The following is a 23,688-nucleotide window of genomic DNA, read 5'->3' as shown; positions in this document are numbered from 1 at the left end:
TCAATATTCTGACTTTTTTTCTCAGAATATTGTTCGTTTTTTCTCAGAATTTTATTTTCTCAGAATTTTGACTTTTTTTCCTCAGAATTCTTAGCTTTGATCTCAGAAGATTAAAGTCAGAATTTTAAGAAAAAATTCAGAATTCTTGTTTTTCTGGAGCCTAAGCTTCTTCCATACAGAGCTGTAACAAGTGCCAGAAGATAAAACGCAGACAGCTGCTGTTCTTCAAATAACCACTAGATGATGGTAAAAAAAAATTACATTTAAAACATCAGGTTAGCTTAAGCTTGTGATTAAATATTTCCCTTTCGCAGCTTAAGTAAAGCCACTGCCTCTAACCAGCTGCTTTCATCTATTTTCTGCCACTGACTGTGTTTCTGTTTTAGCAAGTTTACCTCCACAGCTGTCTATGCCAACACACACTGCTGAAACATGACCACATTTAGCCCAGCGGCTCATCAATATAACCCACAGTGTGTGTGTTTGTGTGTGTGTGCTGCCTTGCATTACTGGGCAACTGGACAACATCATGATGAAGAGAAACAGGAGCGAGAGAGAAGGGGTTGGGTTGGAGCAAAAACAAATCTGGACAGCAGCCTGATGGAAAGCAGCTCTGAAACGGAACTGCAGATGATTGTTTGGATTAATTTTGCTGCAGTCTCAAGTAAACAGAAGATAAAAGTCATGAGAAGCTAGTGGGAGCATCAAAGCCCTGTGGATTCAGGTTGCCGTCCCAGGATGACCGTCACTTATTCCAGTAAAGTAGCCAACGCCACCTTCCTGAGTTTCCACCGGCTGCTGCTGCGCTGGAAGGGGAGCATCTACAAGCTGCTGTACCGGGAGTTCATCCTGTTTGCTCTGCTCTACACCGTCCTCAGCCTCGTTTACAGGTCACACACACCAAAAACTAATTACACATTTTAAAAAGACGAAATAAACTGTCATAAAAGCATAAAAGTAATATTGTGTTTGCATTGCAGCTGTGTCCTTGTTTAATAAGTTTTAGTTAGGGTCCAAAGTCTCTGTCAGGTTTATTTTGTCGGTCAGATGCTGAAATGTAAGGAAATCTAGAAAAGTATGAAAATTTCTTGATCCTGAGAAATATCTAGATCATCCTCTGCTGATTGGCTGCAGTATCTCATAAGCCCCGCCCATTCCGCATTCAAATATTTTACGAAAGACCTAAACAAATTATCAAAAAAGTACTCGTATTCATGAAACTGGTTTAAATTTCTTCATGTCACAATTTGAGTTTTCAAAGATTTTAAACAATTTTCTGAAAAGTGTGGCATGCATTTGTATTGATGAATTATTACAAAGATTTTAACACATTAAAAATCATAATTAATGCAATTAGTTGATGTTTTTGGAATATACAAAAAGTTCAGAAACTTTTGTATTCATACGTTTCTGGTACGTCAGTAAATCTGTCGCACAAGTGATATCCGCAAACAGCCGCTGCACTTTGGGCTCATTTTTGCTTCTAAAATCGATCTGATTGGATGCTCAAAAGAACTATTGTTGTGTTCAAGTTGTGCTGACAGAAGTTAGCCTATTAGTGAAGCTATTCAGGCCTAAAATAGCATCTCAATGCTAAACATGTAGCAGCAGCACTGACGTCCCAAATGCTAATATTAGCATCCACATTTCTAAAGACGTTCCATGAAAGTTCAGAGGTTCATAAAACACTTCGCACCAATCTGATGGCTAACAATAACAGATTAAACATATGACATGTATTTCATCTTGACCACAGCTCATTTTATTAGGAAGTGAGAACTTCAAAATCTTCAGATTATTTTGTATTTAAAAAGAGTTTCTCTACAATAAATCATATAGTTTGCTAAATTACCGAAGGAAAACTGGCAGCACAAAGACCCTGCAACAAAACCGTCTTCCTTTGTCTCAGTTATTGTTGTTAATTCAACAAAAGTTTCTGTTTTTATCCTGATGGCGTCTTCTCCGTCCTGCAGACTCGTCCTCTCAGAGAAGCAGAAGAGATTATTTGAGAAACTTTCCATTTACTGCGACAGATACGCCGAGCAGATCCCCGTCACCTTCGTCCTGGGTATATTTTTGCTTCCCAAAATCAATTTTATAGGGAGTTTTAGTAATATAATATACTATATATGTTCATAATGTTTGCATTTTCCATCCAGATAGCACTTTTAAAATAAATGATTTCTTCTTTCTTTCTAAATATTGACAATTATGAGCTATATTTTTGGTGTTCTATGGGTTTTTATGTCCTTCTTTATTAATTTGGTTATTATTATTTTTGTATATGTGGATTAGATGAGGAAGTTAGCAACATCTTGAGTAAATTTTAAACCGGTAAGACTATTAGAAATATTTCTGCTCAAATACGGACATCTTGTTCCACATGAATGAAAAAATGGGGACAAAATCTGAAATTAATCAGCATGTTTTGTGCTTCCAGAGATGGCAGAGCCAAGCAGAGACTGATGGGTTTTTGGTTGCCTCATTAGCAGAGTACTAATGGAAACAGATCATTAAAGAACACAGAAAACTAAAAGCAGGATGAGTTTTCCTCGTTTTTATCCAAACTCACTCACTCTGGCACTGTGGATACAACATGGATGCTTTAGTCAAAATAAGTTCTTAGGTGGTTGCTACAAATTAATAAAAACATGATTAGTATTCTTCCTACTCTAAAAAAATTGAAAATGTGTTCTAATTTTGAGACAGGATGAAGAATCTGAGTATTCTTTGTATTTTTTAGGTTTTTATGTCACTTTGGTGGTAAATCGTTGGTGGAATCAGTTCGTTAATCTTCCTTGGACAGACAGACTGATGTTCCTCATCTCCAGGTAAGTAAGGCTGCGCTCACACCAACCATGTTCAGTCCACTTTAATAAAAGTCCAGTTAGTTTGTCTATGAATCTGGTTCATTTGGGGAGGTGTGAATTAAAAATTTAACCAAAAAAGCTAATTCTGGTCTGTTTACAAGCCTTGGTCTGGTTCAGTTGAAGTGAACTCTGGTTAGCAACATCTTGAGTAAATTTTACGTCAGTAAGACTTAAAATTTGGTTCAAATGCATGCATTGCAAATTTGTCTGGACAAATACAACCAAAACAAACACGAGAAACCAGCACTAGTGGGAGAAATGGCTCCTGGTTTTTTACCAAAAACAGAAGAGAAATCCTCCTACTGCTAAAATCTGACGCCACTCGTTTTTTGTTTACATTTTGTGTAGAAGGACGTTGCGCTCAGTGTCTTCAGAGGTTTTTGAATTGTTTCCTTCAGTGGTTCTTAGCGCAGCGCCCCCACATGGCAGTTATCTCACTTCACTGTGTTTGTTTTCTCTGCTTCCTTTAGTTGTGTTCAGGGTAAAGATGAATACGGACGCCTTCTCCGCCGGACGTTGGTACGCTACGTCAACCTGACATCGCTGCTCATCTTCCGCTCCGTCAGTACGGCCGTCTGCAAGCGATTCCCAACCATCGATCATGTGGTTGAGGCAGGTGAGAGGCGATTTGTTTGGATTATTAATGTCTGAGTCCAAACTCAAGGTGGTGAATGACAGATGCAGGGTTGCATCTTTCCTGGTTCTGTCTGTCCCTGAAGGGGCATTTGAGATCGGCTATTTAATGGCTAGTTAGAGCAGGACTGTGAGCAACAGACTGAATTATGAGTTAAAATCTCAGAGGTTCCACAAGATAAAGAAAATTCAAATAAGTCTGTTGATTTTATAATAATTAAGTTTCGAATCAGAGGTTGATTCTATTTTCAAGTTTAACCAAAACATCAATCTCCAAAGGAGAAAGTCTTAATGCGTCCTTTCATCGACAGGTTTCATGACTCCTGAGGAGAGGAAGGTGTTTGAGAACGTCCGTTCTCCTCACCTGAAGTACTGGATACCTGTTGTCTGGTTCTCCAACCTGGCATCTAAAGCCCGGCAGGAAGGACGCATCCAAGACAGCATCGACCTGCAGAATATTCTGAACGTGAGATGAACTCTCTGTCAGAGTGTCGGTTGAGCTTTTGATAACTTTTAATCCCCAACACTTTACGGGCATATTCACATAAATATTTATATATAAAGCCAATAGCTCAAAATCTCCAAAAGTTTGTTAAAGTTTGACATATATAAAAAGTGAGAAACATCCAAAAATGACCATTTGGTCCAAAATGGCTGACTTCCTGTTGGGTTTAGGGCCTATCTTTTCAGAGGATTCTGCCTATGTACCAAATATCAGCTCTCTATCTCACGTTAGAGGCGCTGTAGACAAATTTGGGCAAAACTTTATGAGTTTATACTTTATACTTTTAAACTTCCAGAATGTCACTTCTTTTCTGTCAAGAATAATATTAAGAAACATTTGTATTAAAATAGGTTTTTGCTGCATGTTCTACATAATAATAATAATGCTAAATATAATCAATAGTTATTTAAATAATTACTTCATGTCTTTTGATCCAATTATTCGTGTGATTTGCAAAAGTAAAACTAGAAAACAGAAATTAATTTACATCTGTGTAAGAGAATCATTCTTGCTAAATCTGCTAGAAACCACTGAGCCCAGTACATATACAGATCCATAAAAAAATAATTGGTATAAAGTATTTAATTGTAAACCTTATAATCCCATAAACTTGCTAAATTCTTTTATAATTCAGCTAAAGCTATAAATAAGTGGCTTAAACACGTTACAAAAAAGCTTCTTTTCACTAACGTCTGAAATCATAAGAAATAAAGTGCTTATGAATAATAATTTTCCAATTTGCGCAAATTTATTCTACAAAAAGCACCAACATGTAGAATTAAATGTTCATAAGTTCTTCGTTTTAAACCAGATATTAATGATTTACCTGGATTTTAAAAACTGTTTCCAAAATGTAATTTGAAAACATTATTTTTGAGATAAAAAGCTCTACTGCAATCACAAACCCATTTATATCCCACTTAGTGACCACAGAAACCAGAAATGTGGGTATAATATGACACTGGGTTTGCTCCAGAGGGATGGATGACGCCGTTTTTCCATTTACTGTATCAGCTTACAGAAATCTGAGGTCTGTAGCTGGTGACAAACAGCTGCTTCCTGTCTGTGCTCAGGAGATGAATCTGTTCAGGACGTGGTGTGCGACTCTTTTTGGCTATGACTGGGTTGGCGTTCCGCTGGTTTATACGCAGGTCAGTCCTGAAAAACGGATGCAGCTCGTGTAATCTCATCACGGTAATCACTGTAACCAAATCAGAGCTCTGGGTGGGATGCACTGTTTGTGAAATCCGTCTTTCTGTCTTCAGGTCGTCACTCTTGCCGTCTACACCTTCTTCTTTGCTTGTCTAATTGGTCGGCAGTTCCTCGACCCTACTCAGGGTCACCCCGGCCACGACCTCGACCTTTACATCCCCATCTTCACCCTGCTGCAGTTTTTTTTCTACTGTGGCTGGCTTAAGGTTTGATAACAATTCCTTAACAACAGGTGGTAAAAATAATCTTCAATCTGTGAATGTAAAGTAAGTGAAAAGTTTTAAAACTAAGAAAAGATAATTAAAATATGCTAGATTTGCTAATCATGCTAAGAAGCTAGTTAGGGTTAGCGCAAAAATTAGTGCGCTAAACCTAAAACACTAATTGTAAACATTTATTCTAAAATCATATTTAAGAAAGCTAATGCTAAAGCGCACAATTAAATGACACATGTCCTCAACAGGCTCAAATTTTTCATTACACACCTACCCAAGTTGTTTTCGCTACATAAAGTTAGCTTAGCTTACAGCATATTAGTGTAATTGTGCCCACTACTACTGTACATTAATCTGCACAATAATGTAAAGCTGTGGTGTTGAGATTTTTTGCAAATGTCACAAAGAAGTTTAAATGACCAGATGCTAAAGCCTGGTTCTAGGCTTTCATACCAATTTTAAAGTAAATAGATTAAAAAAGAGATGGATAAGAGATTTGATCTGTTGGTTTTCAGCACCAGAGAAGCCAGAAAACAAGAAGAAAAAGTTTGTTATAATTCTGAAATCAAGTGATATTTGTATTTTCTCAGGTAGCAGAGCAACTGATTAACCCATTTGGAGAAGATGATGATGACTTCGAGGCCAACTGGATCATTGACAGAAACCTTCAGGTCAGCAACTTAAAAAAATATTAATAATCTCTTATTTCCTGCCCAGTAGGTGGCGGCATTTGTCTTTATTTTACTAATAATGTCTATCGGAAACTCGACTACAAGCAGGCTTGATAAGCTAGTGATGTCGGTGGATTATTATGGGATTTTAACGGCTCAGAACAATACGTTTATGTTAGCTGTAGCTTTATAATGATGACCACATTAATGTTTCTCCAATTTATCCCTGTAATAAATTACTTTGGCTCATTTAAAAACAAAATAAGCCTGACTTACCTCCGACGATTTCTCGCTGCTAAGCTAGCGGCTACGTTACAAGGACACTTCCTGCTAAGAATATCAAAATAAAAGCACTTCCAGTTCAGTTCATTCAGATTTATTTACGTTCTTGAAAAATGTGTCTCGTTCATTATGTTGTAATTTGTACCTTAAATTTGAAGATTTGGCTATTTAGAACTGAGAACACACGTTTTAAATCTGGATTTAACCAAAATACCGAAATTCAAAATTAATTAACCAATTTTTTTATTATTCAGCATAAATGCACATTTTTATGGGTGAATCTCAAATCTGACCAGTTTTCTAAAATAAATTAACCTTTAGTAGTTTTTTTAGGTAAATAAGTTATTAAAACAGGAAAACAAAAATGTTCAAGAAATATTAAACTGTATTATTAAATGTTAATGCAGTAATATAGGCCTTAGGACAAATGGTAGCTTTTGATTGCTAACTAAGGAGCTAACGTGTTATAAAGTTTGTTAAACAGACCAAAAAGGAAAACTGAAAAATTATTTTGAAACTGCAAAAAAAGTTTGAAACTAAAACATAAAAGTTTTGTAACTGAACAAAATAATACTGAAAATAAAGATCTGAATCTGGAAAAAAAGGATATGACATTTAAAAAAAATGTTCAAAACTAATTTTCAGACTCAAGTTTTATTTCAGTTTAAATTTTTGTCTTTATGGCCCCAATTTAGCTCCATAGAAACCTACTTAGACAAATAACTTAACGTCTCAACATTGTCTACAAGACTTAAATAGGAGTTACTTTCCAACTATCCCAGCTTAAGGTTTGAAAATATACCAGAACTAATCAGTTTTTTTGGACACAATATTTAAATGAACTCTAAACTAAAAATACACAATAATAGCTACATATAACCCGTGTTTACAAAGTTATCAAAATAAATTAGATTACTTGGCATTGTCTCTGGATTACTACTTGTTTTTTTTTTTTTTACTTTTTTTTGGAAACTGTTTTATAACAAACATTTTTTCTGAAATTAATTTTAGAAACTAAACAGAGTTTTATTTAATCTGAAACATGAAAAAATATGTGCATTTGTGAATAATCTAAACTTCCTGGAAAAGAGGAAAGCTTCTGGTTCAGCGTTGGTTGTGGCTCACCTGTTCCTGCAGGTGTCTCTGCTGGCGGTGGACGAGATGCACATGAACCTTCCTCACATGACCAAAGACGTTTACTGGAACGACAGCGACGCTCGTCCGCCGTACACTCTGGCTGCTGCAGACTACTGCATCCCCTCGTTCCTAGGATCCACCACCGACATGGGGTCAAACTTACCAACATAACCCTTCATTCATTATGGTTATACGTTGATTTGGAGAATAAGTGAGATTATTTCCATCATTTTTAGTAAAGTTTATGTGCATGATTTTTGCAGACTTTCTGACATCCTGCAGCTTGACGAATGTGAGATTTCAGACAGTCGACCACAGCAGCAGGAGCCTCTGCTGACTCGACGGCAAGAGTCTGTAAAGCTACACCTTATATTTTATAATATTTTGCATCTTTTTAATTATTTTACCCTAATATTAGGAGTGTAGAGCAAATATAAGAACAGGAATGTGACAAAATGTGTAGTTTAAGCCTTAATGGGAAAAAAACAAGCTACAAAAAGAAAAAAGACAAAAGAAAATACAATCTTTTCAAATTTAATTTCCGCTGAGGAATAAATTAGGACAGCCTCACATTTATACCTAATTAAATATGATAAATAAAATGAAAAATAGGTGGATAACATCTAGAAAGCATAAATAAACCACCATTAAGGTTTATTTTATGATTCTTTACGGATTTAAAAAGGTCTTCAAATAATTTTAAAGCAGCCAGAAAATAGTCAAGAGTCTCAATATCTGTTTATGATAGCAGACCTTTGTAGGTAGAGAAAAAATGTGTAAATTTACAGCAAAAAAGAAAAATATTCCAAATTTTTAAAAAAAAGTTGAGCTCCAAAAAGTAAAACATTTCTAGAAAACACCATAAAAATGTACACCTAAATTCAGAAGTTTTCAAGAAAAAAGATGGAAATTTCTGAGTTTCAAAGTCAAAAATGTTTGAAACTGAAATGCTCAAAAATTCGATTTCCCATGATCTTTAAAAAAAATTCTGAGATTAATCTCAAAATTTCAGGGTTTTTTTCAGTTATTTTGGTGGAAATTTACTCTGAGCCCTAATTCGCTGTCGAAAGTTATCTAGGAGACTTTTTCTTAATTAGGACAACATTATCACACACAAAGTAAAAATCTTCTTACAACAGCAAATACTGGCTTCAACACAAAGTATTTGTCTTTAAATAACCAGGTTTTCTGTATCAGCTTTCAAGCACCGATAACTTTTACTCAAAACAAGATTTTGATGGACCTGGAATAATTTACACAACAATCTAACTACTTTTTTTGTTGTTGTTTACTTAAAGCACCAATGCTTTATTGTTAAGCAGGTAAAATTACTTCTTTTTTGGTTCTAAAGTCCTTTTGACTCAACAATTTTGGTCCAAAAAGTTTTAATACTCCTGATCTATGCTTGTGCTGCCCTTGCCTACCAAGATGGCAGTTCAGTGGTGGGGATCACTTCCTGTTCAGACTTGTGGGGACTGAATAATTTCATGTGATTGCTGTTTGGTGTTTTCAGGTTCTGGGTCGAGTCCGACGCTTGCTCAGTGTTCAGGAACCTCCTGACCTCCGACATCCTCGACCCGTCTTCAAGCGGCACAGCAGTGACGCAACCAGCAGCTTCTTCCTGGACTTCAGGTATCAGCGCCTTTTCAGAAATATTCTGATGTTTTTCATGGTTTTAATTTTTCTGGTAAAACTCTGTCAGGGGCAACGCAGGTTCGGCGGACATGGTCCCACCCTGTTCCTTAGCCATCCCTCCATCGTCTCTGGACACCCTGTCCACCTTAAGGGAGGTCAACAGCAACCCGCCGTCACCTGAGAGTTCATCCTCCGTTGTTTTCCCGCGGCTGGTTGTCAGCCCACCGTTGTTCTCTGATGCCTGTCACAATGGGGAGTCTTTTGGGAAACATCAGAACGGTCTGGATCACTCCCCAACTGAGGAACAACCAAACGTGGAAACTACAAGGTCACCATTGATTCGGCTGCTGTAGAAGCTTTCTGGTTTCACATTTTAGCGTTTCAGATCCACAAGAATCTAAAGAGGTTACCCAAACCAACTTGGCCCAATGAGGAGAAGCAATTGCTCACCTCGTTAAATCTAGAATTGATTGCATCTAATTTCACCAAAGTCTGGCTAAACAAGAAAATCACATTCATACAACATGAAGTAGGCGAAAAAATAACCGCATCATGCCCTCCTCTAAAGAAATCCTAAAACAGGTCAGATGGTTGACATCTGTCTGAAGTGGAAGCCTTTACGAAATCCTTCAGACTTTAGAGAACCACAGTAACCGAGTTTTCATTGACCACATAATTGCACAATTTGATTTTTTGAAAATACATTTGCTTAATGGAAACACTGGAAATTTGAAAAAAACTAGTTTTTCCATAACAAATTTTAAGAAGGTTTTTTGGTTGTATTATAACTGGTTTATTTCGCAAAACTGCAATTGGAACAACTTTTTTCAGAAACTGTGATCAAGTAAAAATAGCTTTACTTCAACATATTTTTACTCAAGTAAAGCCATCCAAGAAACTGATGACCCAGATCATTTAATATTTAAAAATTACATAATCAAATGGACAAAAATATAAATTAAGTGGATATTTTGGTATATTAAGGACAAAAATGACTAATTAATACAAAATAATTAAATCAGGCAAAAGAAACATTTTTTAAATCAGTTTCTCAATATATTATTGCTCCAACTCGTTCTATTTTCAGTATTTCTAGGACCGATTCCATTTGTTGTTCCCCAACTCAACTTGGACCGAAGGAGTTCCGTTGGACGACGGTCACCATGAAGAACCGGCCGCCAACCAGGCCGCGGGGCCGGCAGTTCTCCCTGCAGTTCTCCCGGCAGAGCTCCAAGGCGTCGATCCGCAGCCTGCCGAGTCCCAAAGGGCTGGGGCGCCGGAGAAGAGGCCTGGGTCGGCATCAGTCCCGCAGATCGCCCAGTCCGACCGCCAACACGCTCCAGCTGCCGGAACCGGATTACGACGGCGAGTTCCAGGGAACAGCGGGAAACGAGGACAATGAGGAGGAAACGGATCTGAACGACGAGCTCAAAGACGCAAAATCCCAGCCGTAAAGTTTGGATTAGAACAGAGAAAATGGAGAATTTTTTTTCTTAATTCTGATCTCATTAGGAGAATTTGAGGAAAGGAAGAGTAATAAAATACAAGAGATGGCAGAGGTGCAACACTGATGGATGCAAACTGCCGTCAAAAACTGAAGAAGAAGAAGAAAACGGAGGCAGCTGGATTCTGGTTGTTTGAGGCACTAAACGTGGTTTTGGTCCAAATCCTGAGCTAAAATCACGGACCTGGCAACTTCCAACGATTTATTTCAGTCAGGAGTTTGGGTTTGGTTAGCCACAGTTTTCTGTTCGAGGTGGATCTACTGGATCAACCAGTTTTCCGAATTGGGTCTTGATGGGTACAACGGGGCACTGGGGCCAATTTAGGTAGAAAAGAAAGGAGTACATTTCCACCAAAAAAAAAAAATTTTTTAGAAAGATTTAATTTCAAACTCAGAAAATCCTGATTTTTCTAGAAAGTTTCTGAGATTAATCTAAAAAGTTTTTTTCTCAAACTTTAAACCTTTCAAGATTTTTTTTAGAAAGATTCTGAGATTAATCACAAACTTAGAATTTTTTTCTTGCAAATTTTCAACTTTTCAATCTCATAAATTTCCATGGTTTTGCATAAATTTCAAAGTTTTTTTTTGTTTTTTTTACTGTAAATGTACTCCCTTTTTCGATCTAAAATGGCCCTCTGATGGGTCATATTGAAGTTGCACTAAAATTAAACAAAAGTACAAAAGTAAACAAGCCAAATGTCTCAGAAATTGGTGATCAACATAAAATGAACAAACCATAAAAAGGAAACAATACAAGAAAAAACAAGCAGGTTTATGATTTTTAATTTAATTACACATTAGATGACAAGACAGAAGCTAAATTAGCCGCTAACAGCCCAAAATGACATGTTCTTGGTCGCCATCTAGTGGTCAAAGACGAGACTGCAGTCCTCATTATAGTGACTCAGTGGAAAGGGGAGCAAACCTCTCAGCTTTAGTGTGAATACTGGTTGTTTAGGAAACTTTAACATAAAAGATAAATGTCCAGATTTATCTTAAAAATAAAACTTCAGCCTGTTTCGTGAAGAGGCACAGAAAAAGTTATTATCTTCTTGTGCCAGAGGAAATACTCATCATTCGATGGGGTGTCTGGCCTGGGCAAGCCCGATTCGGTCCAGTCCTCTGTCGAAGATGCTGTAGTACTCAGTCAGAAATACATCTCCCAGAATCCACATCGGGCCTTCAGGGGAAATGATGTCAAAGGCCTGGAAGCCGCTGAAACACAGATCACTGATGCCAAACGGCTCCTGTCGGCCGCAGAGGATAAAAACGGATTTTAATGAGAAATCATCGCTTTGTTAAACATTAAACATGTGATGTTGAGGCTTAACTATCTAATTTTACTAATCTCTTGGAGTGACGCAGCTTTACAAATTTCTTCTGCTTCTGTGAAGAAGTACTAAATGGATTTTTATTTTCCATAACAGAATAAAGTTGAAATGTTGAGAATAAAATGGAAATAATATCTTCAATAAAAGGCAGAAAGTTTAAACTGCAGTTCTTTCCAAACAAGATGTTTATCTTCTAAAAATCTAATTTCTCAGTTCATTTGCACTTAGTGGTTTTAGTTTTTAAGTTAAACGCTTTTTCTCAAATTTTTTACTTTTCTCATAATGTTGAGCTTTTTCAATATTTTTTCCTATGATTTAAACTTTTTCTTAATTTCAATATTTCCTCAAAGTTTCAACATTTTCTTGAAGTAAATTTTTTCTTGTAGTTTCTCAGAATTTCAATGTTTTTTATTTTAATTATCCTCTTGTAATTTCATCTTTCTCATAATTTTTGATTTTCTTTGTGAAATCTTTTGTAATTTAAAATTTTTCTCATCATTTCAATCATCTCTTGCAATTTTAACTTTATTCTCTTAAACTTTCACAGACTTTTTATATTTTCTTGTAAATTCAACTTTTTCACATCAGCTCTTTTTGAACATTTTCTTGTAATTTTAATTTTACTTATGATTTCAAGATTTTTTTTCTCATTGTTACAACTACTTTCTCATACTTTTGACTTTTTATCTCAAGTTCTCAAGTTAAATGTTTTTTATTTAATTTTTTCACTTATAATTTTAACTTTTAATTGTCTCATTTTAAAATTGTCTCATAATTTAAAATTTTTTCCACATATTTTTGTTTTAATTTTCTCTTTTCTCATTTAAATTTTTTGAACTCTAACTTTCCTCTCATAATTTTGACATTTTCCCCATAATCAAATGTTTATGTAGCATTACTTCCTTTTTTTAACTTTAAACTTTTTCTCATAATTCAAGCTTTTCTCTTCTAAATCATACTGTCTCTGTGTTTTTGTCACTCTTAAATGTTTCTGATCATAAGACATATTTTAAGAATTTAAATAAAAACAGGAAACTATTTTCAAATTATAATCTTAAGGGAAAATCTGTTCAAACCAATTTTTGTCAACAAAGAGAAACTTGGTAAAAATTGCTTTGTTCTTTTCATTTAATTTGAAAATTGTATTTTATGTCTACTCTTCTTATCTCTGCTTCATATTAATGTCAAAATTTGATAAAAAAGCAAGCAGGAGAAATCATTAAGGGTTTAAATACCCAATAAAACCATTTAAACAAGCAAACGTCATCAAGAAAGAACATGAGAATCAACAACAAGCTGAAGTTTCCCTCACCTTCCTGACGTACTGCTCTGATGTCAGCGTGTATTCCTTCCCACCCAGGATGAAGGTGATGCGAGGCAAACTGGACAATCGGGTGCAGTCGATAACAAACTGAAACAAAACATTTCTACAAATTAGAAAACAAGCTAACATCATTACATTTAGCTACGTTTGATCAACAAAAGCAGATTTTCTTCAATGTTCCTCAGAGGTTTGTTAGAGAATAATCAGCATCATGACAACTAAATATACTGAGAAGTGGTAATGACAGCATCATGCTGTGGGACGACACACTTTAGATTAGAGTGGAGATTCACCTTCCTGCACGATGACAACCTGAAACATGAAGCCAAACATATCATGAGCTGCTTAATTAACAGCTTATCTATGTTGTAGAATGGCCTAGAAGAATGTATCTAAATCCAGCGTGTAATCTGTCAAAAATTTTAAACTGTAAAAAAAAAATTTGTAAAATGGGTGAAAATTTCATCGTGTAAATGAGAAAAGCTGGAAAAGAAAATCCTCAAAAGATCTGAAACTGTTTTGACCCAGGGGGTTGAATTCAAAGGCATGCCACACTTTCCAGATTTTTATTTGTAAAAATAACCTAAGATCCAAACAAAAAAAAATAAAAATGGAATAAAAAACTTGGAATTTTCTGAGTTTCAAAAGTTAAGAAATTTTCAACTTTTGACACTTAGAAAATTTCAAAGTTGAAAATTTTATAAATTCTTGGCAACCAACAAGTTTTTTTCTTGGAAATTTTCAACTTTTGAAATTCAGATATTTCTTTGTTGGTGTTTCTATTTCTAGAAAATTTCAAATTAATCTGAAAATTTCACTTTTTTTTCTCACAAATGTTTGATTTTTGAAACTCAGAAATTTCCAAGTGTCTTCTAGAAAATTTCTGAGATTAATCTGAAAATGTCAGATTTTTTTCATGTAAATTTTTGACTTTTGAAACTCAAATTTCACAATTGCTTCTGGAAAACATTTTGAGGTCAATCTTTAAATTTCTGAGTTTTTTTGTCTCTAATAAGGCGTCGTATTACGCCCCACACTGGGTTTCAAAGAGCTCCACCTCTCCGTTATTTGTGGGCGTGGCTCCAATCAGTTGCTGCAGTCTCAGGACGTCACGGGTCGGTCCACCAATTAGGGAGGTTCCAGTATCAATGATGGCATGACATCCAATGGGACAGAAGGAGCTCCCGCCTTGCACCACCACGCTGAAACAAGAAGGCCATGTTTATTTTCTGCAACATTTACATTCTTTACTGACACCTAGTGGTAGCAGAGCGTAATGCAGCTTAATTTACCTATCCATCTCAACCTGCCAGTATCTTTTTGCGCTCACAGGCAGCCAGTTGATTGATCCATTGTACATCGCTTCATCTATTCCTCCCAGCAGCAGTTCTCCTTGTGGATTGCTGGTCCTTGTTCTCCTGCAGAAACAGAGAAAAGTTTTAATAAATATGATAAATCTCTTCTAAAAACAAAACACCCAGTAGTTAGTTTTATCAATGTTCATGTTTATATTTTTTGGTGTCTGGAAAATGAGTCATTTCAAAAACCTTTGGAATGTTAAGTCACAGCCTATGGGTATTGCACCGTTATCTAGCAACCCCAGCAGAGCTCCGCCCGTTACCTAGTAACCCCAGCAGAGCTCCACAACCCCCTGGGCGGAGCTCTGCTGGGGTTACCTAGTAACCCAAGGGGAAATTCAGCACATTTGATCAGCTCGTTTTACCGCTGTACAATGACTGCTGGAAAAAGCAAGTGCTTTGTTGTTGACTTACCATCCATAAACCACTTTCCGTATTGTTGTTGGGTGTGCAGGAGGCTCCACTTCTGCTTTTCAAAGACGTTGTATAATTGTATAATTACGCGCCAAAAAACTAATGGTACTAGCTTCTGTCAAATTTTAATTAATCGAGTTTGATGGATTAAAATGCCACGCCCAAATCAAAATCGATGTTATCGCACACAAACATCTGTTTATTTACGTCATAAAATGCTTATCGCACACAAACACCTGTTAAATCTGCGTCATCAAATGCTTATCGTATAAAACGACTGTTAAATCTGCGTCATAAAATGCTTATCGTATAAAAACATATGGTTTGATTTAAATTAAGCTCTTATCAATGTAAAACAGGCAGCATTCTGGAATATTCTCTCTCTCTTGCATCATATAAGTTCTTATCAAAATAATACAGGCAACATTCTGGAACATTCTCTTTTTGCATCATATAAATTAAATTCTTATCAAAATAAAACAGACAACATTCTGGAACCTTCTCATTCTGGAACATTCTCTCTTGCATCACAATAAATTAAGTTGATATCAATGTAAAGCAGGCAGCATTCTGGAACCTTCTCTTTTATATCAAATGGTTAATAAGGGGTCAGGACCTCTTTGTGACTTTTGACCCAGAATGCTGTCTGTTTTATTTTGATAAGAACTTGATTTATATGATGCAAAAGAGAAGGTTCCAGAATCATGTCTGCTTTACATTGATATCAAATTTAATTTATATTATGCAAAAGAGAATGTTCCAGAATGCTGCCTGCTTTACATTGATAAGAACTTAGATTTATATGTTGAAAGAGGCTCCTTGACCCTTATTCTCTGCTTGAGGAGGAGCTGCATCGGTATAACTGGGTCAAAAGTCACAAAGAGGGCCTGACCCCTTATTAACCATTTGATATAAAAGAGAATGTTCCAGAATGTTGTCTGTTTTATTATTGATAAGAATTTAATGTGATGCAAAAGAGAATGTTCCAGAATGAGAAGGTTCCAGAATGTTGTCTGTTTTATTTTGATAAGAATTTAATTTATATGATGCAAAAAGAGAATGTTCCAGAATGTTGCCTGTATTATTTTGATAAGAACTTATATGATGCAAGAGAGAGAGAATATTCCAGAATGCTGCCTGTTTTACATTGATAACTTAATTTAATATGATGCAAGAGAGAGAATATTCCAGAATGCTGCCTGTTTTACATTGATAACTTAATTTAATATGATGCAAGAGAGAGAATATTCCAGAATGCTGCCTGTTTTACATTGATAAGAGCTTAATTTAAATCAAACCATATGTTTTTATACGATAAGCATTTTATGACGCAGATTTAACGGTCGTTTTATACGATAAGCATTTTATGACGTAAATAAACAGATGTTTGTGTGCGATAACATCGATTTTGATTTGGGCGTGGCATTTTAATCCATCAAACTCGATTAATTAAAATTTGACAGAAGCTAGTACCATTAGTTTTTCGCGCCAATTTGCAGATATTTTCACGTAGAAGTCTAAACATTGAGTTAGGAGGTACTAAGAATCTAAGCATCTTTATCTAAAACTGATTTTATGCAAAAAATGTAATAATTGTTTTGTTTGGCTGATAGACCTATCCCAACTTGTTCATGGTCTTAAAGGTTCCTGGTGTCAAACATACCATAAACCAGAACTCAAAGTAAAACCAATCTAATTACATACATGTAAAGTAGAGATTTGTCACTACCTTATAGGTAAGGAAAGCCATCGTCAACCAACCACCCAATGAGCTTATTGAGGATCTAAGCAGGTGTAAATGTACCTGCTGAGGTAGAAGGAGAACACTGGCTGGTCCACTATCTTCTGCGCCAGCATGTTGTCAAAGACGGGATTTCCCAGGATCTCTGCCAACGATTGGTAGGCCAGTCCCAGAACACCATCAAACTTTGCCGTCACAAACGCAGAACCTGGTTCGTACACAGATTCGCCAAACTGTTGGTTCAAGATGGTCATGTCCCCAATCTGGAACAAATCACATCCAGAAGAAATGCAGAAAGTTACTCTCCAGGTTGAATAAACATCTCCGCAGGTCAAAACGGACACCTGACCTTCACTGTGTCTCTACCCATTACTCCCAGCAGATGTCCTGATCCGTAGTGGATCCCAAATGAACGTCCATCATGGTGGAAGGTTTTGGATTCAAAGGCCTTGAAACGTCGGTGGAATGCTGCAAACAGACAGGAATGCTCTCATCACTCCCCAGTATGCTACAGTGATACACAGACCTTGAACTTCTTATCAGTTTGCAGCAAACTCCACCAAAGTCAAGCCGTCCTGACCAGAATACATCCCTCTAATATTAGAAGATATCCTGGTACAGGTTCTTTGGTAGACTGTGGGGATTGCTTAGCTCCACGGTGTGTTTCTGATGGCGTACCACAGGCCTGGCTGACGCAGTACGATGACGGGACCCAGAGGTCGGCCGATCCGGTGTCAAAAATCACAGAGAAGTTCTGCGGAGGAGTCCCCACGCTGATTTCACCGTAATACTGAGCCTAGGACACAAAAACCTCAGAGTTTACTAACTAAAGCCACTGCTACCATGCTAGTACTTTGTTTAGCTAATGCTAACGTGCTACACCAACACAGTATTTAGCATATGCTAATGCTAAAGTGTTACACCAACATGTTATTTAGTGGAAGGTAAAGCATTACATCAACACAGTATTTAGTTTAAGCTAATGCTAAATTGCTACAGCAACACTGTACTTAGTGGAAGATGCTAAAGCAACATGGCATTTGGTGGAAGTTAATACTAAAGCAAAACATCAACACGATACTTAGTTGAAGCTAATGCAAAATCAGCATGATACTTAGTTGAAGCTAATGCTAAAGCAACACGATACTTAGTTGAAGCTAATGCTAAAGCAACACGATACTTAGTTTAAGCGAATGCTAAAGCATGACACCTACATGGTATTTAGTGAAAACTAATGTTAAAGCGCCATACCAACAACCGTATGCAACAGAACCTGTTTGCTAAAATGCTACACCAACGCGGTATTTAGCTAGTTTCAAGTTTTAATAAAGTTTTTTAAATTTAAGCTCTTAATCAAACAATACTTTATTACTAAACTGTGCAGTTTGAATGCCAAGCACTTATTTGAAATTCAAGCATTTTCAAAAAATTTCAAGAACCCTGCAACAAAGACAATGCTTTGGAGTGAACATCATTTCGTCCTGGACTTTGACTAGGCCATTGTAACGCATGGACAAGCTTTCATTAGGTGAATTCTGCAGAACTGGATTTATTTTAGCAGTGTTGGTTTTCAGGTTCAGAAATATCTCCTTGTTTTGGTCTAAGCAGTTGTTTCACTTGCATCCATGAAGTTGTAGATCTTCTCACTAGAGCGTCTGAGCCGGAGGGACGGCGTTCCGGGTGGGAAGCACTGAGCGTAGCGGCGGTTAAACATGTCCGGCCGGTGGTCCTTCAGGAAGTCCTCCAGCAGACCCTGAGTTCTCAGCTGAGAGCGGATGGAGGGAACCCGCATCAAGGCAACCCTGAGGTGATAAAACTTTGACTAGGTCAGGGGTTCCCAATCAAAAAATGTATAAAGAAACATCAAATGTTTTATGATTTTATTCACTATTTAATAATTATTACATTCATTTAGCATAACTGTTGCCTTGTATTATCTAATTTTAGTTGGCTCTGTCGCCATGTTATTATCAATATTATGACTTTATTTACAAATAATAAAATTTTTAATCAAAATCTCCTTTGGTAACAAGAAAATATATCTTATATTAATCATATCAAATTGTATTTTATTCATATAGTTCTTATGGTTGTAGCAGAGTTGGGCTTTTTTATCATAAACTTTTATGTTTATTCCTTGAGAAGCAAAGCAGTTTGATGAATGAATCAGAAATAAAATTTTAATCAATTATTTTATCTTATAATTTATATTGACAAAAAACCTGAATAAGATAAAACAAAAATTATGATAAAAAATGTACAAAATAATTGTTTTTTTATTTTATTTGTGTCCGCCTCATCGCCTCCTGAAGCCCCGCAGGTCCTGCGCCCCCCACTTTGAACCACACTGGATCAGATCACTAAAATCGGCATTTTCTGTAAAAACAAAATAAAATAAAGAGATCCCAACACCTTTACATTCAGTAGTTTTAGATATTTTAGGGGAAAGTATTAATCCTGATTCGCCTTATTTGTAAACTTGAGTCGTTTTGCGCCATAGTTTGTCTGTAAAGTGAATGAATGTAAATAAGAAGCTGCTGTTTGTCCTACCTGACCATCGCTGAGCCCGTCCATGTGGACAGCAGCAGGAGCAGCAGCCTCAGCATGTCGGTCCGGGTCGGAGTGACAGACTGCTGCTCAGCAGAGGTCCTAAAGGTTTATCAGAGCTTTCAGCTGCTCTGATTGGACGTCACTGAACAAGCGAAACCCCTCCTTCAAACTGCACTCAGTCCAGCAACAAACTTCGCTCAGAGATAAAACATCTCCTTCTTGGTAAAGTTAGCTAAAAGCACTAATCATAAACATTAGCTCTGCTGATGCTAAAGCGCTACACTGACATTGTATTTTGATGCTAAAGTAGGAGACTAAGCTCTGACAGCTGAAGGAGGAACAGCTTGTCCTGCTCTCTCATACTTACTGGTAACTTTTAGAGTTATTAAAGTCACAGTTTTTATAGTTATATTTATATTATCGACATCATAACTGGATTACTTCAAACCTAAGGAGTGGAGGATTTTCTTACTTTTATGTTGACCTTACTTTTCTTTACCTCCAAGTTGAACCAGCGCAAAATGCCTCCGTTCGACCCCAGGGAGATTAGCAGTATTATACAACTTCACCTTTTAGAAATGAAGATTCAACGGCTGGAGGTGAACTTTGAGATCAACGCTACCTGTGGAAATGAAACAACTCTTCCTCAAATCAATGGAGAGGTTGTACGCCCAGCTCCAAGCAGCTCGCCCTGGATCACTCAGGGCGCCAAGCCGAAACAAAAGCCTCACGATGCAGATCCCATGAGACGACTAACGGGGAGAACCCCTCACCTGGACGTGGCCGGCTGTGAGCCGAAACCCACCTTCAACTTCAACACCTGCTCCGCCAAAGAAAAGTAAACAAGCAGCTGGAACCAGAACGGCTCCACCAACCCCGAGGATCTGGCAAAGCAAAAATCTGAGATTCTGATAAAGGACTTAAATATTTTTCTGAACACACAATGGAAAAATGACAACTTAAGTCATTTCTCATGGTCCAATTCCATCACCTCAATGGGGAGATGAAAAACACTCCAGAGTTTAATAACGCTAAAAGTTATCAGTAAGTATGAGAGAGAGCAGGACAAGCGGTTCCTCCTTCAGCTGTCAGAGTGAAGTCTCCTAGCATTAGCTTCCACAAAACACAATGTCAGTGAAGCACTTCAGCTTTAGCAGAACTAATGTTTATGATTAGCGCTTTTAGCATGATAAACAAATGGCTGATTAAAGCTCTGCCAGCTCAGAGACCTTCATCGATAACCTCTGGATTAAAGTTTCACCTCTTTGGAAGAGGCGGATGTAATCTATCAACAACATGATCATCGCAGAAGATCAGGCTGAAGGACGTCTGAATAGGATGAATCCCTCCGTTTATCAGAAGCAAGTCATTCCAAAACAAACTGATAAAACATCAACAGAGCGACTGGTTCCTCTCCTCCTTCCCCTCCCTCTCTGCTCCTCCACTAATTCACTGCATTCATAAGATACCTACCAAGAAATATGTTCTGGACCAGAGGTTCTCAAATTTGTGGATGGAATGGATCAACAGGTTCGCCTCGGCACGACTCTCCTTAGCGTTAACATGGCTTAGATATTTCTTCATCTAAGCCACCTGCCTCTGACCTCCCTGAGGATCCAGCACTCTGTGTTTCTGATGTCTGAGACCGGGGTCCAGGCATCATCTTTACACCCGTCTTCCTCCAGAATGTGTCTGGCCCCCTGACATTTCATAGCAGGACAATACCTGTTCGGTTCACTACAAGAAAAGTTACAAAAAACAGAAATACAAAAAGCAGCGGTCTTAATTCAATCCTCAGGCTGAAGAACTTTCAGCCTCCAAGTCACTTAAACTGGCTCTTTTAAACACCAGATCTATTAATTAATGATTTCATCACTGAGCATAATATTGATGTTTTATTCCTGACAGAAACATGGCTGAATGAAATAATGAACCAATCGTACTAATTGAATCAGCGCCTCCTACGTATAATTCTTTAAGTGGGAATAGAAAACAAAAAAGGAGGAGGCGTGGCTTCAATATTTAAGAATACTATAAACTGTAGTAAAATCTCTTTGGGTCATTTTATGTCTTTTGAGTATCTTGGAATTGAGGTAAAAGGCCACAAACGAACTTTGACACTAATTTTATACAAAACTCCAACATATGTGGAAAATTTCTTTACGGACTTGAATGAGCTTCTATCTCTCATATCTATTGATTATGATCGTTTAATAATTGTCGGTGATTTCAACATTCATGTTTACAACCTGAAGACCGAGGGGCAAAAAAGCTGTTTAATATATTAGAGAGTTTTGGTTTAACACAACATGTCAAACAAGCAACACACACTCATGGACACACACTCATGGACACACACTGGACCTGGTTATCAGTGAGGGTGTGAATATTTCCAGTGTCTCTGTAACTGATGTCGCCTGTCGGATCACTTTGCTGTTATCTTTGAATGTTCTTTATCCGTTAACCCACGTGGACAAACAGCTATTATCACAAAACGTACTTTCACAGAAAACACAGCAGAAACATTTAATCAAATCTACTCTGCTTCCTCGCCCTTAAGCTATAATGACACAGATAAGTTGGTAGATGATTTTCAGTGCAAACTTTCAGATATCATTGATTACACTGCCCCCATTAAAGTGAAAGTTGTGTCTGGTAGGAAGAAATCTCCATGGAGAAATGCACCAACAGTTCACTCTGCAAGACAATTCTGTCGTAGGGCCGAACGGAAATGGCGTAAAACTCAACTTCACGTTTATTATGAAATCTACAAAGAAAGACTACTTAAGAAGCTAAAGCGCTAACTTCAATACAAATTATATCCATACCTTTTTCCTGTGTGCTCTTTGTTTGCAATACAGATATTAGGGAAAGAACAAAAGATAGAAAACTTCAACATAAATACTCAACTGAAACTTTACAAAAAATTAGCTGGAAAAATGTGCGCTAAAAGTTTTCAAAGTTAGCTAACGTGCTAAATGAAAGAGTATTAGCTGACTAGGGGAAGTGTCCCCACCACTGTTGGGTAGTATTGACAAAGGAATTTGAATAATTTTATTTCATGAGATGCAGTTATTGGAAAAAAAAAATAAAAAAGAGAACGCGAGGAAGGAAAAAATGGAAGTACAGCGTAAACAATCTTCGCCCACTTCAAAATAAGAGCATGAATATAAACGTCTAACTACCTGAACAATTCTTGAGTCAATAACAAAAACTTAAGCACATATATGTCGAACTTTATTCAACTTCAAAATTTCCAAAACCAAACAAAATAGTAGAACTTATCCAGAAAAAATAACTTAACCAAAGTTAAGTGTGTTAACCAGGCACTTTCAGAGTTAACAAAGATGCTAAAGCGCTAACTTACCTATCCTAATGGCGCATTAGCAGAAATGATCAGTCATGTTCATCCACATGGACTTTGGAGAATTTCAGAAAACGCTACGCATCCAGAAATTAAATTTGATTTTCCACAAAACGGAGGTCGACAAAATGCCTTAAACATCTCTGGATACGAGTTCTGATTGGACGTTAAATGGTTGAATGTTGAACTTCTTTTGCCTGATAATAAACTGCCAGCTATTACAATGTCTTTATTTTATCAGTTAATTTAAAAATATTAAGTATATCTTTAAGGGACTAGCAGAATAAATTCATCTGTCTTCACTTAAAAAAATAACTGCAAAGTAGCAAAATAAATTAGGGGAAAATGTGTGTTTTTGATTTGTTTAGATTTTGAAGATGTCAGTAAAAAAGGACCGTGTGGTTCTGTTGACAGCTTGATTGTGTAACATTGTGTTGACACTTTGAGGTCTGGGTCACTCTGACCTGAAGAGGAATGTTGCTTCATCAAACGGAAAATTTCCTGAAGCCTCTGAAACTGGAGATATGACAGAGAAGAAGCCGTTATGCTGCACAGATTTTGGTTTGATTGTTTTAAGCACAACAGAAAATAACAGGGCCTTTATTTTGAAAGGATTTTTAGTAATTAGATGTATTTCAGGAATCATTTGAGGTCTAATGTTCAGGTTTCATTATGTAAATTGGACCAAACAGCAGGCTTGCAAGATAAAATTAATTTCTAAATGTTCAGTTGGAATATTTGTTTGGAAACTTTATCAATTGAACCTTATAGATGTTTGTTTGTTTTATGGCTGTTACATTCCAACACAAAAGTAAATTAACTCAGAACTTGAAATGATTGTTGGAAACTAAGATTTTAGGTATATGAAATAAGAAAGTACTAAAAAAAATTTAAGAAAGGCAAATAAAAGGATGATTTACAGACAAAAAATATTTAAACTTG

The 23,688-nt window shown here is 36.7% G+C and overlaps 2 protein-coding genes across 2 annotated transcripts; one reads left to right on the top strand and one right to left on the bottom strand.

Annotated features, from left to right (window-relative positions):
• The first annotated feature begins 500 nt into the window (after positions 1-500).
• On the top strand, positions 501-12,156 carry LOC106917305 (bestrophin-3). Its single transcript, XM_014986156.2, has 13 exons — positions 501-890; positions 1,974-2,068; positions 2,744-2,831; positions 3,341-3,486; positions 3,815-3,969; positions 5,082-5,159; positions 5,274-5,426; positions 6,026-6,106; positions 7,526-7,677; positions 7,789-7,879; positions 9,039-9,157; positions 9,228-9,488; positions 10,248-12,156. The coding sequence occupies exons 1-13, from the start codon at positions 739-741 to the stop codon at positions 10,612-10,614; spliced, it is 1,938 nt and encodes a 645-aa protein (XP_014841642.1). The 5' UTR covers positions 501-738; the 3' UTR covers positions 10,615-12,156.
• Positions 11,432-19,487, bottom strand: nots (nothepsin). The gene is made up of 9 exons (XM_014986154.2): positions 19,383-19,487; positions 18,454-18,634; positions 17,511-17,628; positions 17,182-17,300; positions 16,896-17,095; positions 14,612-14,737; positions 14,377-14,521; positions 13,308-13,406; positions 11,432-11,911 (listed from the first exon to the last, which is right to left on the bottom strand). Exons 1-9 carry the CDS (start codon positions 19,436-19,438, stop codon positions 11,738-11,740), a joined length of 1,218 nt encoding a protein of 405 aa, XP_014841640.2. The 5' UTR covers positions 19,439-19,487; the 3' UTR covers positions 11,432-11,737.
• Between the last annotated feature and the right edge of the window lie 4,201 nt (positions 19,488-23,688).

Source organism: Poecilia mexicana, unplaced genomic scaffold, assembly GCF_051168715.1.
Source record: "Poecilia mexicana isolate PSO_F unplaced genomic scaffold, ASM5116871v1 scaffold_23, whole genome shotgun sequence".
Classification (NCBI taxonomy): domain Eukaryota; kingdom Metazoa; phylum Chordata; class Actinopteri; order Cyprinodontiformes; family Poeciliidae; genus Poecilia; species Poecilia mexicana.
This window is presented reverse-complemented; position numbering and strand designations above follow the sequence as displayed.

Coding starts and splice junctions, on each gene's coding strand:
- nots (XM_014986154.2), bottom strand. CDS start 19,438: ATGCTGAGGCTGCTGCTCCTGCTGCTGTCCACATGGACGGGCTCAGCG. Junction 17,096..17,181: donor TGGGTAGAGACACAGTGAAG/GTCAGGTGTCCG, acceptor GATTTGTTCCAG/ATTGGGGACATGACCATCTT. Junction 14,738..16,895: donor TTCTCCTTCTACCTCAGCAG/GTACATTTACAC, acceptor CTGTTTCTGCAG/GAGAACAAGGACCAGCAATC.
- LOC106917305 (XM_014986156.2), top strand. CDS start 739: ATGACCGTCACTTATTCCAGTAAAGTAGCCAACGCCACCTTCCTGAGT. Junction 5,160..5,273: donor TTCCGCTGGTTTATACGCAG/GTCAGTCCTGAA, acceptor TTCTGTCTTCAG/GTCGTCACTCTTGCCGTCTA. Junction 7,880..9,038: donor TGACTCGACGGCAAGAGTCT/GTAAAGCTACAC, acceptor TGGTGTTTTCAG/GTTCTGGGTCGAGTCCGACG.